At 56.4% G+C, this 18,415-nt stretch overlaps 1 protein-coding gene across 1 annotated transcript; it reads right to left on the bottom strand.

The window, feature by feature from the left end:
- Window positions 1-2,681: 2,681 nt before the first annotated feature.
- Window positions 2,682-17,372, bottom strand: MYLK2 (myosin light chain kinase 2). The gene is made up of 13 exons (XM_054573913.1): window positions 17,108-17,372; window positions 16,587-16,639; window positions 15,269-15,648; window positions 14,278-14,576; window positions 12,658-12,763; window positions 12,007-12,100; window positions 9,702-9,811; window positions 9,478-9,619; window positions 6,241-6,311; window positions 5,989-6,117; window positions 5,273-5,425; window positions 4,993-5,125; window positions 2,682-4,060 (listed from the first exon to the last, which is right to left on the bottom strand). Exons 1-13 carry the CDS (start codon window positions 17,157-17,159, stop codon window positions 3,980-3,982), a joined length of 1,803 nt encoding a protein of 600 aa, XP_054429888.1. The 5' UTR covers window positions 17,160-17,372; the 3' UTR covers window positions 2,682-3,979.
- Between the last annotated feature and the right edge of the window lie 1,043 nt (window positions 17,373-18,415).

The following is an 18,415-nucleotide window of genomic DNA, read 5'->3' on the forward strand; positions in this document are numbered from 1 at the left end:
CTCTCAGCTTGGTGGTCACTTTGACTCGAGAGAGAATGGGGGTTAGTGTCTTCTTCCATGTCCTTCCAGCTTCACTGTCATCCCCAACCTCCTACCCACTGGGGTTCCAGAGGCTGGGAACTCCCCAAGGGCAGGGACCATGACTAATTCATCTCCAGGCTCTAGCTTGGGGCCAGGCCCAGAGCAGGGACCCCACAAATAACTGCGAAGTGACGGGATGTGTCAGAAGCCAGACTGCTGGCTTTGCATCCTGATGCCACTGTTTACTTGCTGGGAATCCATGGACTTGTCCACAAACTCCCTGTGCCTCAGTTTCCTCATCTGTGCAATGCTGGGGATGAAATGAGTTTATATGTGGAATCGCTCGGTGCAGCGTCTGGTGCTCGATAAATAAAGCCCATCAGAGCGGAGGGAGGAACAGGGGGTGGGCAGTGGCGCGGAGTGGGAGCTTGGGCCAGGGGGCACATCCTCCAGGGCAGCCCTGGCTGCTTCACACCCTCGAGGCAGCCCTATCGCTGGCTGAATCTTTTCCCACCACTGCCCTGTTGGGCCTAAGGTGGCCTGTGGAATTCGAGGCCATTGGACACAGACAGGAAAAGGCAGCGTCACCAGCCCTGGTGTAATCCAAACCAGATGCAGCCTCAAACCCATGGGGTGGTCATTGTGGGCTTGGCCAAGGCCCAGAGGCAGGAAATAGTCTTGGAGGAACACTCTCTGGGCCAGGACCAACCGGGAGGAGCTGTCCCATTGAGACTGTTAACCCTTCTAACCCCACCAACGGGGCCCAGAACACTGGGCCGAAGAAGCCCGTGGTTGTGGCCCCATGAGGCACAGCGCACCTTGCGGGAAAGGTCGCAGCATCAGCCTTGTGAAGGGCTCCATGCAGGAGGAGCCCACAATGAAGCACCATGGCAGGCAGGGCACACCACACAAGGGGCGGCAGGCAGCCATAGCCTGGCACCCAGGGCTTGCAGAAGCCCAGGCCCAGGGCCTTGGCACTGGCCCTGGTACAGCTGGCAGGCCCAGGCCAGCTGAGGGTTCGCTCCCTCTCTCAGGGTGGGTCCTAGGGCAAACAAGCTCCCCCGCAACAGGCTGCCAGGGATGGGAGCCTTCGTGATGGGGTTGCACCCAGGCCTGCAGAGGGGCAGAGACTGAGCCCCATTTTAGGGGCTGCCACCCAGCTTTTTTTCTAGGGGTGCTCTGTTGCCCTTGAAGGGAGCAAAACCTCTCTGAATTCCCATTTCCCCATCCTTATTGTTACCTCCAGCCACCAGGGGAGGCCTAAAGGGGCACCTAATGAATCAAAAAGAGCTTCCTAAGGAGTACTCCTGGGAGGGGATGGGGGCAGAGGCCGTGATCAGCTCTGGTCCATGATTCTGGGTGGGCTTCCTGCCCACGACATATTAATTTGCTGTGTGGCTTTGGTCAAGTCACTTTCCCTCTCTGAACCTGTTTCCTCACCTGTGAAATATGGTGAAATGAGCACCCAATCCCATATCTTGATAGTCACTAAGGCCCTAGGAATGGCAGAGGAGAGCAGAGCTGAGGTTTTCATATTATACAGGGGGAAACTGAGGCTTGTGCTGGGAGTCAGGGGTCCTAGGTTCTAGCCCCAGCTGCTGCTGTCCCTGCTGAGGAAGCTTCCTCGTTTGGGCCTTGGTTTCCCCAGCTGGATCCAGGCCCTGAATCTCTGCTCTCACTGGACCTCATTTCCTCCTCACCCGCCCCCGCCACCGCCCCCACCGACCCCACAGCGGTGACTCATCCCTCATCATCCTGCTGTGTGGCCAAGGCTCAGCCTGGGTGGGGACCAGCAAGGTTGAGAGAACTCAGAGGAAACCACAGGCTTGGCCCAGCTGGCAGGTGGCAGGCGGGCAGGCAGGCAGTGATCCATGGCCATGGGGGCCTTGTCCATAAACACATGTCCCTCCGAGAGCCCCGGCCAGGCTCCCCAAGCACCCCATATCCCTGACTGGAAACCCTACCAGGCTCAGAGCCTAGAGTCACCTGCCCCCTGTGGAACCTGCTGCAGTGGGACTCTGCATCCATCTGCTGGAGGAGTCCGGGAGTGTCGGTGAGGACAGCGTTCATAGAGGCAGGGGAAGGGGGGCATGAACTGTCGTGGTCTTGGTTTGAGAGCAAATCCAGGATGCTCAGGAGGCAGGCAGCTTAGCAGTTAAGAGCATGGGCTCTGGGCCTAGATTGGGTCCAAATCTTGGCTATGCCACTGACTAGCTATGTGACCCTGAGCAAGTGACTTACCCTCCCTGAAGCCTGGCTTTCCCAACTGAGAAATGGACACAACACAATGCCCACTGTGCAGAGTTACTCTGAACAGTTAATGTGATTGTGAACACACAGAACTGGGCCAGGTCCAGCACCCAGCACGTGGTCAACGCATATGAACTGCTGTCACTGCTCTTCCTGCTGGAATCAATAGGTACGTGCCCCCAGCGCAGCAGGTAGACCAGCTGTCCCACTTAGGTCAGTCCCACTTCTGATTCAATGTCCTGCTTTATTCCCCCACCCCCAGCAGATGGAGCCCCTTCTCTGCAGCGCAGGCCTAAGGTGAGGTGGGATGTGGCCCAGCAGAGAAGAGCTCTCTCCCAAGGCCTCCTGGGAGAACCCCGTCACTGCAGGCCCAGCAGAGACCCTGCGCTCTGCTTCCGCCTTGCTCTGGTGAGAAGCAGAGTGGCTCGTGAGCAGAACCCTGCTTGGGGAGATGGGAGAATCCATTTCAAGCCCTAGATTCTGACTTGTCAAGTAGTCTTTAAGTTTCTTCCCCTCTATGAGCCTCAGTTTCCCCCTCAGTGAAGAGTAAGTGAGTTAATACACATGCAAGTGCTTAAAAAGAGCCTGACACGCAATAGTCACCCAATAAATGTTAGCTGGTGCTGTGACCTCTCTCTCACAGATGAGGGAACTGAGGCACAAAGTAAGGAAGCCACTTGCCCAGATCATGCACTGGGCAGTCTGGCTACTGAGGCTGTGCTGGTGACCACTACACTGCGAACCGATGGATGTCACTAATGTGCCTGGCGAACAGTAGTTCTCAATGAATAGGAGTTGTCTGTGACTTCACCTAAGTGAACACAGAGGGAAGGAGGCCACATCCAACCTGTACATTTATTTACAAGGCACAAGCTGAGAGCAGGTTGGGGGCTGCCCCATGGCCTTCTCGCTACTCCTGGGCCCGCTGACCCTACCATCTGAGGCCCAAGGATGACCCCTGGGGTAGGAGTCCAGAGTGGCTAGGCGGAGCCGGCTTGGCCCTCTAGCAAGCTCGGGGGTGGTCTCCCGTGTGCCCCAGGCCCCTCCCTGCCCCCTCCACCAGGCCTGGGCTGGGCGTCCTCTCTCTCACACAGAGTTCCTGTGTGTTGGTGGTCGGCCAGGAAGGTGGGCGGGAGCTGGACCTGGCCAGATGGCGTGTGCTGGGCCTTATCTGTTGGGTGTGGGGAGGTGGGCAGGGCATAAAGATCCTTTCTCACAAAGCCTGCTCTGTCTCCGCTGCAGCTGGGCCTCAGGAATCGACCTCGTTGCCTTCCTGCCCCGCCTGGAGCCTCCCATCCACAGCCGTAGGAGCCCCACACGCCAGGACCCCCAGCCCTCCTACTTCAGCTAGGAGCAAGCCCAGGCCAGGGGTGCCCTGGTGGGGCCAAGCAGGGCAGGGCAGCAGTTCCAAAAGGAGGGAGCCGGGGAGGGATCAACAAGCCTGTGGCGCCTGGGCTGCGGCTGAAGGGCCGGAGCCCCGTCTGGGAAGGCGTTAGCAGGATGGACTCAGACCACATCCGAGGCAGCTCTCATCGGGGAAGCAGTCACTGTGTGGGGGCGTGGGGAGCCCCGAGCCTCCCAGCCTGGCGCAGCCTTGTCCTGGCCAGCCCACCCTGGGGTCTGGCCCGTCTGCGCTGGCCTTCTGGGCTGTGTGGCCTCAGCCCTGGCCACTGTGCAGCTGCATCCAGGCCTCAGCCACTCCTGGGGCTCAGACCCCCAGAGCCATCAGTGCTCCCGAGCTGCTGATCTTCTTGAAGCGATTGGCAGCGCTGACGGCAATGAAGTTTTTCTGGGGGAGGAGGAAGAGGGGTCGCAGTCAGCATCAGGGCAGGGGAAGAGCTATGGGACAGCTGAGGGTCTCCGAAGGTCCCCTTTATTGCAGAAGGGCCAGGTGCCAGGGAGGGTGCAGTACTCAAAATGGCCACAGGATTCCTTCCTTCATTCAACAGATTTGTCAGCCAGACTAGTGCTCTGCTCAAGGTGCTCCACGTAGAAGATAAACCCCTCACCGTGGTCAATGAGTCTCTCCATACCCTGCCTCCCACTTTTCTCTGAGCTCCTCTCCCCCTCCTCCTTGACCCTTTTACTCCATCCACACTGGATTTCTGCCTGTTCCTCACACTTGCCAACCATGCTTCTACCTCAGGGCCTTTGCAGTGGCTGTTCCCTCTGCCTGGGACACTTTCCCCGTATTACCACACTGTTCACACCTCACCTCTCTCAGGTCTTTGTTCCCATTCTTCTCAGTGAGTCCTCCCTTCTACCTAGAAGTACAACCTCTCCTCTGGCACTCCTGACTACCCTTATTTTTTCTAGAGCCCTTCCTTAACCTTTTTAAATCTCCCACCCCACCCCACCCCTGCCCAAAAGTAAATCCACGAAGACTGAAATCCTTGGTCTCTTTTATCCCCTGGTGTATCCCCAGCGCATGGAAGTAGTAGAGGCTCAATAAATATTTGTAACATGAAGGAAGGAAGCCTGTGATGAGGTCGGAGACCTTTTCCTGAGCCCGAGCCCCAGATGGACGCCCCTCCTCAGGGTGGAGGGCCAGCAGCCAGCCCAGGACAAAGAGAGAAAAGCCAACCCTGTTTTCCAGACAGGGCCAGGCCTGGTCGACAGAACCCGCCAAGGCAGGCCTGGCGGGGCCTGGGATCTGGTGCCAGGAGCTCTTCCCGCCTCGCAGCCCCTCCCTCCCTCCCCCCGCCCCCAGCCCAGCAGTACCTTCCAGCGTCTCTTCATGAGGTATTTCTTAAGCAAGATCTGGGACTTGAGGCGTCGATTACAGCGCTTGGCTTTCTCTGCCAGGTTGTTGAGCCAGGGGTGGGCGAGGCACTGGGCAGCGCTCATGCGGGCTCTGAGGGGAGGGGGCAGTGTGGCGAGGGTGGGTGGCATGCCCGCTCGGCACCAGAGCCCAGCTGGCCTTCCAGCCAGTTCCCACCCTGCTGCGTACGCAGGCACTGGGCTTGCACACAAGGGGTCCCCGTCCTGTGGGGAACCTCACCCCTGCTCCTTGACGATGAGGTTGGAGACAAAGTCTTTGGCCTCATCTGACACAGCCTCAAAGGTCTCCTCGTCAAAGTACCAGTTGCCAGACAGGACATTGTTTAGGGTCTCTGTGTCATCGTCTCCCAGGAAGGGGGAGAGGCCGCTCAGCCTGGAGGGAGCGGTAGCAGAGGGCAGGGAGGTGAGGTTAGAAATGCTAAGTCACCGTGAGGGTTTGGGGGGCGGGGGAGATCCTAGGAGGCAGCACCAGATGCTGAAAAGACCCCCGGCTTCTCAAGTGGGACAGACCTGAGTTTGAATCTGGCTGGGTGACCTTGGGCAAGTCACTTCCCCTCTCTGAGCCTCACTCTTCTCATCTGTAAAATGGGCATAATCATCCCAGCTTCCCAAGGTACAGCGAAGAAGAGGAATGGTGAGTGCACAAAGAAATGTCCCTTACCCCTCTGCCCCCACCCTGGGTCATCAGAGATCTGCTGCCCAGAGCCCTGGGCTGGGATGCTATGCCTTTAGGGGCCTCAGTTTCTCCATTTATAAAATGGGTACAAAGTTCTTCTGTCCTAGTTCTCCCTAGCACTCCCAACCCCCAGCAAACCCCTGACTGAGTGAATGGGGAAGTGGGACCACCTCACCACGAGCCCACGGCCAGTCTTGGCCTCAGCTGCCCCCCCCCCGGGTGCCCCAATCCCAGGAACACCGTGCTCCCTTGGGGCTCACAGCATGTAGGTGATAACCCCCAGACTCCACATGTCTGTCTTGTCGGAGATTTGGTCGTAATTCACCACTTCAGGTGACAGGAACTCTGGGGTCCCGAAATTCACCTTCAGCTTCTCGTTGGGGTTATACCTGGGGGTGAGACCAGATGCTCAGAGCACAGCTCCCAGCCCATTCCCAGGCACCCTTCGCCCCTCCCTCACCTCTGCCCTCCTCAGCGGCTTGCCCCGCCCTCCCCAGCCTCTCGGGTGGTACCTCCGTGCCAGTCCGAAGTCAATGATCTTCACCAAATGGCCCGTGGTATTGACACACAGGATGTTCTCTGGCTGAGGAGAAGGGGTGGCCTGGATTGGCCTCTGACCCAGCTCACCCTCCCTCCCCATCCTGGGCCACCCAAGTCCCAGGTCACAGAATTGGCAGCCCATCCCAGACTCCCAGACCCGCCTGCTCCAGACACAGATGTGGAACCTGAGGGCCCAAGAGAGACTCAGATGAGGCCTCATAGCACAGGCTTCCAGATGGGTGCAGGTGGTATTTTCCTTCATTTAAGGCCAGGGAAGAACCACAATGTCCTAGCAAGTCTGAGGAGTGACTGAGGCCCGCAGAGGGGAACTACGCGCCAGGTGGTAGGCCAGTGCAGGGCCACCACCAGGTGTGTGGAGCGCCACAGGCCACAGAAAGAACCCACCAGCTCAGGGCCCCCGGAGGAAGCCTCTTGGGAACAGAGGGGCTCCTGGCATGCTCTAAGATGTGCTACTCTCATCTCCCCATTTAGGGATGAGATATCACCTACAGAATGTCAGGCCTTGTGTCAGTCACTTCCCACATGTCAGCTCATCCATCCTCCCAAGGGTCCTACGAGGCAGAGACTTTCCATTTCCATCCCCATTTCACAGCCGAGAAAACTGAGACTCAGACACAGAAGTGAGTTGGCCACAGTCACACAAGTAAGTGACGGAGCCAGGACTTGACCCCAGGGCTGTCTGACTCCAGTGCTGGTCTCTTGATATCACTCTTTCTGCCGCCAGCCAACAAGGACTCATAGTGCACGCTATGGGCTAGGAGCTAGGTAGACAGTATGCCCGTGGATTGGTTCTTCCAGGGCAAGGATGGTCTGTCTTCTCCCGGGCCCCTTGCTCCCCACCCTCAGCGTCTAACAAAGACACTGCTAGGCGCTCAGCCATGGCTCCCAGAATCCTGTGCTCCGAGCCCAGATGAGCATGTGAATGAAGTTACTTCAAGGCTAGTCCCTCCCCATTCTGGGTCTCCATCTCCTCTTCATATAACACAAGGACACAGGATGAATCTGAGGTTATAGGACAGAAATATTTTAAGTAGTTAACAACAGTCATAAGGCAGGAGATTTTGCACAGAGACTCTGAATTCCTGACTTGCAGCACCTTCTCAAACAGCAGAAGCCCCAGCCACATAGCCGTGCGCTGCTCGAACGAGTTGCTACTGACCTCTGAGTCCACAAAAGCCCTCCAGTTGTCCGGGGCCTCCACCCTCATGACAGACCCTTTAACCTGGTTCTGTTATTCATCTGGGCTTTGTCGGCACTTGACTGTAGGCCCCTAATGACACACTTCCTGAAGGCCCTTTTCCAACTGATGCATTCATTGGAGCAGGACACTAATGACTTTAATAGCTTAACCTGGTGTCCCACCAAAACAGGGAAAGAAAAGAAAGGTCACAGGGTACAGTCATCTGGGGAAACGAGACAGACCTAGATCTCCTTTTGGAGGACATGAGACTTTCTGAGAAGCCCCAGCCTGGAAAATGATTCACCCAACTTACTTGACCCTTAAGCCATTTTTTAAATGAAAAACTATTGTAATCCTGAAAGCAGCACATTTTAGGATACAGAAGCTTAAGGTTGAGTTTCTTCCTGTGGCATTGCATTTGCCTTGGGGACCCTGCTCTACCCCAAAGAAATTGGCTTTCCCTTGGGGAATGGCAAGCCTCCAATGACATGGCGCTGTCTGGAAATTCAGGGGTCACCCTTACTCTTCCCTTCCCTCCCCTCCCCTCCCCTACCCCATCCAAACCATCAGCAAATCCGAATGGCTCTATTTTCAGGATGCACCCATCCTCTGGCTCCTTCCCATCCCTCACTGCCACTTGTTCCAGCCCCACCGTCTCTCTCCTGGCTTAATTCAACAGCCTCCTAAATTCTCTCTGCCACGTTGGTCCCATTGAATGCCATCTCCTTCCGTCCTTTCTCCCTCCCTTATCAGTGGGGATGGTAACAGGTCACCTGACCCAAGGGGCTGGTGGGAGGGGCAGGCACCTGGGCAGGAGGAGTACACGTCCTGAGTGGCATCTGACCTCTAAGGAGCACGGGAGGGGTAGCCAGCAGCAGCAGCAGCTCCCTGGCCTGCTTCAGACCGCGAATACACTGGCCTTTACCCACTTCTGCAATTTCACCTGGCACATCTCCCCATTACTCAGGTACTTTTTCATAATGCTTTTGACAGTTTTAAAGCATCTATTTATTTGGTCATTATTTTATGGATGTCTGTTTCCCCCGCTAGCTTGCAGGCTCCATGGGTCAGGGCGTGTCCTGCCTCATCCCCGCAGTAACGCCCATGCCGCACGCGGTGTACAGCAGCACACAAGCGGGTACTCAGCATGTATTTTTCAAATGAACAAATGCAAGTACTTTCCACCTTGCTGATGGTTATAACCCACAACGGAGTGCGTATTTTATCTCTACTCACCTGGCCACTTACCCTACGAATACTAACACCGGCCATAAGAACGGGGACTAGCTGGCGCTCACGTTGCCCCTGCCTGCTCCACACCGCAGCCAAGGTCACTCAGCTCCAGGGAGCCACCACCAGTTGATCATAAAATCTATAGCTTCCCCTCACCTGCTATGTGCAAGGGACCGAGCAAGGTCGGAAGAGGGAAATAAATATTCTGTCATAAACACTTTTGTTAGCGCCTACTCTGTGGGTATCACTGCACTGATACTATGCTTACTGATTTGTTTTTCCTGACTCCCCTTCTAGAACATAAGCTTCATGAAGGCAGGCATTTCGACCTATTTGGTTCACCACTGGATCTCCACTGCTAGAACACTGGCTGGCATGGAGCAGGCCCTCAGCAAATAGTCGTTGAGTAAATAGATACACGCAGTGTCTCTCAGGGCCCAGCACAGAGGTAGGTACTTTTGCAACAGTTATTAGTAAGTTCTGTGTGAGAGGCACTGAGCCTGGGGTTCACAGGGCTACAAAAGATACTTTCAGTAAGTACCTAGAATTAGACTAGAAGCTCCTAAGAGCGAGGACCAAGTCTCTTGTTTGTTTTCTTATTCTCTACTTCCTGGTACCTAGTAAGTGCCCAATAAGCCCTTTTTGAGTCTGCAGGTGGAAGGATGGATGGGAAAAGAGAGGAAGGGGTGGGAGGATGGAGGGATGCTGGTGGCAGCACTGACTTCAAGTGGCCAAATGCTGCTCCTGGCCCCTCCCGGAGGCCCAGCCCCAGTACCTTGAGGTCCAGGTGCAGAACCCGCATCTTATGCATGAAGAGGATCCCATCGCAGATCTGCCTGACAAACACCATGGTGTCCACCTCGGTCAGCTGATAGTCCTCATCCACAATCCTCTCGAAGAGCTCGCCGCCCTCGATGCTGCGTGCACAGACCCCTCTACAGGCTGCTTCTGGGCCTCTGGTACCCCACCCGGCCCCCTGCCCCCACTGCTGGCACTCACTACTCCAAGAACAGGATGATGTCCTGTGGCGTCTCAATAGCCGCGTAGAGCTGGATCAGATTGCGGTGGTTCAGCTGGTTCATAACCTCGATCTCAAGCTTCACCATTTCCTGAGGACCAAGGAAGCCAGGGGTACCACCCAAGTGTCATCACTCCCTGCCTCCACCTTCCATACCTGCGCCCTGACCGGACCTTGCCTGGACCCCTGCCCAGCCTCCGCCTTGCGGGCCTCCTTCTCTCCCATCTCTCCCTGCGCCCAAGCCTGCGTCCTCACCAACCCCAGCCCTTCCTGTTGGGACACCATTCCTTTGTGGTTCTTCTTCTGGCCGAATACTGCCATCCTGAGGGCTCAGTCCTCCCAGCCCATCACTCCCCTCCCTGCATTTTCCCCTTGGGCATTCTCCTCAAGCCCCCGACTAGATAATCCCACCCAAATGTCACAGACCTCCAAATACATATCTCCACCTCCGAGCACTCCCATGAACTCAACATCCCCACATCCCCAGCTGCCCAACTGCCATTGCCCTTGGATGTCTAATACGCATCTCAAATCTATCACGTCCTCAGTTAGGCCCTTGGTACCACCCCTTCCCCACAGCTGGGTTGCCCTCAGCTTGCCCATCAGCAACAGGACATCACTCTTCACCCAGGTGTGCAGGACTGAAAGTTAGGAGCTATTCCAGATTCTTCTCTTAATCTTGCTTCCTCACACTCCACATCCAGTCCATCACTAAATCTTCGGACTCTTATGTTCAAACTAGATTTCAAATCCTGTCATTTCTCACCTCCTCCAGCACGGCCTTCCTAGCCTACGCCATCATTATTTGTGACTTTGAGAAAGTTCTCAAGCCAGTTGTCACATTGGTAGTTTGAAACTGGCTATGGTAGAAATAGTTACACCGTGGAAATCGGCGAACGCTACAAACCAGGCCTCTCCCTGAACCGCCCCCCAGAACACCATGTCACTGCCCAAGTTGCTTCATCTCTCTCATTTTCCCATTCCTTCATTCATACCTCACCCTACATACATTCTTTCCTCAGAGAGGCCTAACCTGGCCCAGCTCGGTCTGAACATCCCCCACCCGCTCCACGCTCCCTGTTTCTTACTTGCCTTTATTTTTCTTCCTGGCCCTTCTCAGTTCCTGACACCCTGCTTTGTGTTCCGTTTTGCTTTCTAGGTGTCTGTCTCTCTTCTCTAGCATGTCAACCCATAATGGCAGGGGCTTTTTTAGTTCACTGCCTTTCCCTCACACAGCGAATGGCACACCAAAAAATTGCCGGATAATTAATTAATCAATAGCTGCCTCCAATTCTTTGACACAGCACATATAGACTGAGCATCAATGCTGAGCCAAGTCCAGGTTAGAGGCCTGGGGACCCTGCAGTCAATGATATGGATCCAGGCCCTGTCAAGTGGAAGAGGCAGAGAAAGACAGAGTCACAAAGAAAATACATGCCTTCCAAAGGTGTTTAGAGCTAGGAAGGGGCGCCCAGGGCTGCCCCGCTCCGGAGCTGCTCCTCATACTCGCCCCGGGCTCCAGGCCTCTGTGTGCTGCGGTCTCTGCCTGAACGCCCATAACCTCACTTCTCAGCTCCTCCTGCCTCAGTTCGAGGGCCCCCAGCAGTTACCTGCTATTTCCTGCGCTCAGGCCTCTCCTCCCACAGTCCCTCCTTCTTCGAAGTCTTCGTTAAGGAGACAGCCAGTCCAGGAAGCTTCCCTGACCCACAGGCTGACACAGGAGCGGCCTCCGCCCCCTCCTCACTACTCCTGCCCCGCCCTAGCTTTCCCAAGTTACAGCTCTCACCTCACCAGGTGGCTGGGTCATCACCTCCTCACACACCCACCCGACTCCCTCTCCCTGCGGGCCCCTTCCTCCCCTCCCTTCCTTCCTCCCTCTCTCTCTTCCTTCCCAAGCTCTGCTCTCGGCCTCCTCTGACCAGGCCTGCGCTGGGCGCTGGAGGCAGAGCCCCAGACCAGGCCTGTTAACCCTGGTGCTCCGTCAGGGCGGGAACCACATTCACTTCACTTTGGGACCCCCAGTGTCCAGCACGGGGCCTGGCCCAGAGCCTGCACTTATTAGTATTTGTTGAACTGAACAGGGCATAGCTGTCCTGTGCCTAGAAGGGGAAGTCCCCGGGATAAGTTCACTCACTGAGGTGTCTGGTTTACACGTAGGGGCATCAAGCCCCAGTGGCAGGGCTGTCTGTCTGTCCATCTAGACAGACACGTGGGTAGAGGGAGGTGAGATGCCCCCCCACTCCAAAGATCCCCCCTTTTCACATAGCAAGGCCCCACCCCTACTACCTTGTCTTTGGGTGTCTGTTTCTTGATGACCTTGGCTGCCAACTTGAGGCCTGTGGCTTTCTCTGTGCAGGTACAGACTGCTCCAAACTTGCCGCTGGAGAAGGAAAAGGCTGGGAGTGAGGGAGCTCCCAGGGACAAGGGCTGAGGGAGGCCCGCTCTCTGCCCATCTGGATCCGCACCATGAGATGGGGACACTCTCCCCAACTAGCCCTGACTCCCTCCTGAAGCTCTGGTGTGGGGGGGACAATGGCTGAGCTACACAAACTGGGGACACAGGAAGGGCAGGCTGATCTGAAGGGTGGCCCCTGATGTGACAGCTCACAGGCTTGTGGCAGATAGGGGCCCAGAGGAGGAACCCTTCAGTGCTTTTTACAAAGCAGGAATCGTCTTTAGAGGGCCTGAAACTGGGACAGACAGGAAAACACTGTGCGCTCCCTATAGGAAACACTGAGTGACTGAGGGTGTGCCTGTGTGAGTGACAGTGACGTGATTAGGCATCAGCCACGTGACAACTTGCAGACGACGGGTGCAACCACTAGAAGCAATTGTGTCCTTGTGGGTCCAGTGGGGTGTGGTGGGGCCTCGTGCAGGGAAGATGTGAAGCCCTGGGGTGTTCAATGCTCTGCAGAGGCTCAGGGTCCCAGCGCTCACCCGCCCAGCGCCTCCTTGGAGTTCATGATGAATTGGCTGTTGACATTCCCGGTCCTCAGCTCCACAATGCGGTGGGGGAAGGGGGCCGGGGGTGGTGGGCAGTCGTCTGGAGGCAGAGCAGAGCCATTAGTCAGTGCCAGGGGCTGCTGAGGATCCACCCGTCCTGCCTGGCCTGGGCTGAGTGATACCTGGGGGACAGCTTGGCTCCAGGACAGGAGCCAGGGGGCCCAGTTTCCAATTTCAGCTCTGCCACCATCATACACAATGGTCTCAGGGGGCCCTCTGCCTTTGACAGAGGGAGGCTCAGCTTCTCCCCCAACAACAAAGGGGATGGCTGATTACACCACTGAGACCCTCCCAAGCTATCTGCATTTCCGTTGAAGAAAAAAAAAACAGCTATAGCGGTGGAGTGCCCAGTTGGGGTTACTATGTCTGATGGGGTAGGTGATGGGATCTGCCTACCACCCCCTCGAATATCACCACAAACTGGCCAGACCTGTGGAATAGGAGTCTAAGCTGTGCACGACCCGCAGGAAGGAGGAAGCGGGAGGCAGGGATGAAGTTTGGTAGGGAGAGGCTGCCACCTAGCGACAACAACGAGGAACAGGGGTCCTGAAGGCCAACAGGCTGAATCACAGGGAACGGAAACCTGTTTATAAATAGTAAGAGGTGGCAGGGAAGCCGGGCTGGTAATTAATCAGATGGCCCTTGGAGGTTGTTCAGGTCCCGTCACCCTGAGGATGTGATTTCTGGGCGGGGCGGGGTGGAGGTCTCGGTCGCTCCTGTTCGGGGAAGGAGGCAGGACTCCTGGCTGCCGCCCAGCCGCCAGGCCCTCCCACCCTGTCTGGGTGGCACTGTGCCGCTCACCAGGCAGGCTGGCGGGTCTCCCAGGGCACCTCGGCCCGGAGCGGGGGTGTCAGGACACTCTGGGCTCTCCTGACCCCATCTCACCCCACCCCCAGCCTTGCCGCACCTTTGCCCAAGCCTATTCACCTACTGCCAAGTCACGCATGCTCAGTGGCTCCCTGCTGCCCGCTGAATAAACTACCCGCTCGCAGTGTGATTAGTTAAGGCCACGCCACAGTCCTGCCGCATCTCACGTGCCTAGCTTCCTTGGTCACTGCTTCCACACACAGACACCCGTGCTCCTCAGCTCATGAATCCTGTGGCTCCCATGAACCTTCCTACCCTGTCCAGGATGTAGTTTAACTACCAAAGCCTGGCACTTTAGTTCTTCTACAACTGACTTAAGATTCCACTGTCCGGAAGTCGGTGTTGCTCCAATAATCTAACTGATTTTTTTCAAAGTCCTATTTTAGCCAAAGTAAAAGAAAGGCAGAAGTGAGCTCTGCAGTCCGATCGTCCTGACAGGTTCAAATCTTACCCTAGTTAAGGGTTTTGGGGTACTCACTCCATTTCCTTTATCTGAACCTGTTTCCCCATCAATCAAAAGGGACTAGAAATGCATACTTCCTGGAGTTGTGTGACACTTAGATAAATCGGCCTGGGTGAGACATGGCTCACAGCAGTTCAGTCCTCTAAACTTGCGAGATTTGGGAAGCCCCCTTCCCTCCTCCCTGGCCCACAGACAGCCCCAGCCCATGCCAGCCCCCGGCCTACCCAAAATCTGGAAGCAGTCCTCCTCCCTGGCTGTGGGACAGAGGGCCTGCCCCACCTCCGATCTCTCCGGGGGCACAGCCTGGAACTCGATCCCCCTCGAGGTGTCCCCTTGCACGTTAGCCTGGCCAGCCTGGCCTGAGGCCTTCTCTCCTGCTTCCTCCTGGCTGCCTTCCAGGATGTTTTTCTCTTCTGCTTCCTTGGCTGCTTCAGGATCTGTGGGGCCAGGGGTTACGGGCACCCCTTCAAAGACGAGCTCCAATGCCTCATTTGGGGGCTTCTTGGCCAGCAAGTCCTCAGGGCTAGAAGGTGAGAACCCAGAGGTGATGCCCTTAGCAGCCACAGCTCCACTGTGGCCTCCGGCAGGTCATCATGCTTCCAAAGCTTTGTCTGCTCTCTGAAGCTAATATAACCCTGCCCCTTCCCCACCCCAAACACATCAGGTACACATCCGAACTCACTTTATACAAAATTAAGGGATGTTAATATCATAAACGATGGTGATCATTATCTTGACTATCAACACACTAATGGATCATTCATAACTATTAATAAGAGCATTGATATGGTTAACCATTATGTGGATAGAATTAGGGAGATTACATAGCTCTTAATTCATAAAAACTGGCAATTCAATTGATACTAATATAAAATTTAAATTGATATGGTGTTATTGTGGTTTACAATACATAATTAGTGACCTCATTAATATAATTAACATTCAGGTAAATGTAATTGATTGCACTGTAAGGCTGATACTTTATTATAAAAAGTATTAGTAAGTTATGAAAGGATTAGTAAGGCTCTACCGATCCATCATTAGTCATCTTTCCATGCTAGATTGATCATTATACTAAGAAGGATTCTCCTTTCCTCCTGACACCTCGGCTCCACCCGTGGCCAGACCCAATGACCCTCAGGACAGAGGGGCTTAGCACGACCCCTGGGGACAGAGCTCAGGCCCCCTCCCCACTCGCAGGCAGGGGGCATTCACCTGGAGATGACAGCAGGGCAGCTGGGGCTGTGTAGAAATGGGGGTAAGCCACTCCTGGCCTCTGCTTGGCTCTCTGCCGCTTTCTTTCCTGCCTTGGGCTCTCCGGGATCCTGGCTGCCTGAGGTGCCCTGATTGTCATCCTCTTTGGGCTTCTTGGCGCTGGCCTCAGCTTCGAGAGTCTGGGTCTGCTGGGGCAGGGCTGCCGGCTGCCCCACACTGCCTTCCGCAGGACCCTCGCCCAAGTCACCTTCTCCCTCGGGGCCCTCGCTGCCAGTTGAGGGTTTGGCCAGGGCCTCATCCCCTTTCTCTGAGGCAGGAATTTTGGCACCTTCCTTCAGGGTGGGGGGAGCAGATTCTTTCTTTGGGTCTGGGGGGCCAGGTTCCTTCTTTGAGTCTGGGGGGCCAGGTTCCTTCTTTGAGCCTGGGGGGCCAGTTTCCTTCTCTGAGCCCGGGGGGCCAGTTTCCTTCTCTGAGCCCGGGGGACCAGTTTCCTTCTCTGAGCCCGGGGGACCAGGTTCCTTCTCTGAGTCTGGGGGGCCGGGTTCCTTCTTTGGATCGGGGCGGCCGGGCTCCTTCTTTGAGTCTGAGGGACTAGGCTCCTTCTTTGAGTCTGGGGGGCCAGGTTCCTTCTTTGGTCAGGGAAGTTCCTTCTTTGGATCAGGGGAGCCAGGTTCCTTCTTTGGATCGGGGGGGGCAGGTTCCTTCTTTGAGTCTGGGGGACCAGGCTCCTTCTTTGAATCGGGAGGGCCAGGTTCCCTCTTTGAGTCTGAGGGACCAGGCTCCTTCTTTGAGTCTGGGGGGCCAGGTTCCTTCTTTGAGTCTAAGGGGACAGGTTCCTTCTTTGGATCGGGGGGGCCAGGTTCCTTCTTTGAGTCTGGGGGGCCAGGTTCCTTCTTTGGATCGGGGGGGCCAGGTTCCTTCTTTGAGTCTGGGGGGCCAGGTTCCTTCTTTGAGTCTAGGGGCCAGGTTCCTTCTTTGGATCGGGGGGGCCAGGCTCCTTCTTTGAGTCTGGGGGGCCAGGTTCCTTCTTTGGATCGGGGGGGCCAGGTTCCTTCTTTGAGTCGGGGGGGCCAGGTTCCTTCTTTGGATCTGGGGGGCCAGGTTCCTTCTGTGAGTCTGGGGGACCAGGTTCTTTCTTTGGGTCTGGGGGACCAGGTTCTTTATTTGGGTCTAAGGGGCCAGGTTCCTTATTTGGGTCTAAGGGGCCAGGTTCCTTCTTTGGATTTGGGGGGCCAGGTTCCTTCTTTGGATCTGGGGGGCCAGTTTCCTTCTTTGGATCTGGGGGGCCAGTTTCCTTCTTTGGGTCCGGGAGGCCAGGGTCTTTCTCTGGAGCCAGGGGTCCTTCGCCTGCTGCACCTTCAGGTGCCTTGTCTGTAGAAGAGGTGAGACAGCCGTCAGGACTCACCCTCTCCCCCTCTTTTCCTAGCCAGGCTGGCAAGAGACCAGCTCTGGGTCCGGGTCCCCACCAAGGCAAGAATTTGCAAATGCTTGTTCCACTGAGCCTCTAGAGCCACTTGATGGGCCCTGGACATGGGCTGCTGGGATCGCAGAGGCCTGTGTGGGGGTTTCTGGTCCTCTGGTGGGCCTGGATGCCCCGCCATCTCTTGCCCTGCATTTAGGTGCTATCCATGAGAGCTTTACATTTTCTTAGTCTCTCTGGGAAGGAATTCATGTAGGCTCTTGATCCAGCCGAGCCCTACCTAGAGAGAATTCTGATTTCTGAGTCCCCCACGGACCATACAAGGAGGCCTTGGGCACAAGACTACCACTGAGGAACCAACCCAAACCTGGATTCCAACACCCAACCTCCTCCCTCCATCTCCTGCCCCAGCTTGGCACCTGTTGGTGAGCTCTGGATTCCCAGCTCGGCTGCTCCGTTTTCTGTCGCCATGAGGTAGGGAAGCGTATGCTTCTGCTTGTCTAACTCAAGTCTTGCTAGCTGCAGAAAGAAGCATGAAGTATAGCAGGCTGTCAGATTCCTCCTCTTGTCAGGTCGAGAGGAACCCAGGGCCAGCAGACTGAGAGGAGAGAGGTACCTGAAGCAGAGAGGGGCAACCTGGTGGCTGTCTGTGGTGCAGCGGCTTCCTGGGAGCAGTCAGGAGGCCGTTGTAAGGGACTGGGCTGGGTGGGCAGAGGCGGAGGCAGGGGTGCAGGCAGGGGAGGCGGGGACGGAGGAGAGGATCTCTTACACCAGGGGCCATGCAGCCCGGACTGCCACCACCTGTCACTCTTGGCCCCCATTCAGAGGACACAGCATTCTTCCCACGGACTGACTGGGGGGAGAGTGGGGTTGGAACAAGCAGGAAGAGAAAAAGGAGGGGGCACCTGGGGCCCCGGGGGAGCAACCTTTCCTCAGGCTCTGGCTTGACAGGATCAAGGGCAGGGGCCCGGAGGAAGAGGGGCTCTCGGGCAGGGCTGAAGGGCAAGGCTATGCCCAGGCTGGGCCCTGGCTCTACCCACCTGCATGCGTGGGGTCCCCCAGGTGCCCCAGAACCTGGTTAGAGCCACACAGGCCCCGAATAATCGCCCCGACCCCAGTGCCAAGCTCTGTGCCCGTGAGTGCTGCCCCTGGCAATTAGACCTACTTGGAGCATCTTTGGGTAAGAAACTGCCTCAGGGGCACTTGCTCAACATGCCCATGAGCCGGAAAGCCTTTTCTCTGGAAATGTCTTTTTTCTTGGGCTCCTGGGGGGCGGGGGGGGCGGGTGGATGTGGTCCCAAGTGGCTGTGGAGATGGTCAGCACTCCAGGGCCCTCGCGCCTCCAGCTGCCCCCAGTCTCGCCAGTGACCCTCCTGGAAGGAGGGGCTGATGGAGACTCTTTTCCAAGGATCCTCCACCGGAGGGGAGTCCTAGGGGCTGCTCCAGCCCGAGGTGCTCAGAGCGAGATGGGGTGGGGTGAAGTACGCTCCAAGAAGTCACCCGTCACCCAGGCGCCGTCTGCCCCCAGCCTTTCTCTGAAGGGGAACTTGAGGACTAGCGGAGCTGAGTGTGTTGGAAATAGCTCTGGAGTGGGCGTCTGGGTTCAGGTCCTGACTGCGGCGCGCCTCAGCCCCTGTGGCAAATGCAGGAGGCACCCCCTGCCCTCAGATGGGAAAAGGGAGGGGAAACGACCTGAGAACACAGCACATCTAAGCAATGGGACATCA

This window comes from Pteronotus mesoamericanus, unplaced genomic scaffold (assembly GCF_021234165.1).
Source record: "Pteronotus mesoamericanus isolate MK-2021 breed Mesoamerican mustached bat unplaced genomic scaffold, CSHL_Meso_final contig_25, whole genome shotgun sequence".
In the NCBI taxonomy this organism is placed as follows: Eukaryota; Metazoa; Chordata; class Mammalia; order Chiroptera; family Mormoopidae; genus Pteronotus; species Pteronotus mesoamericanus.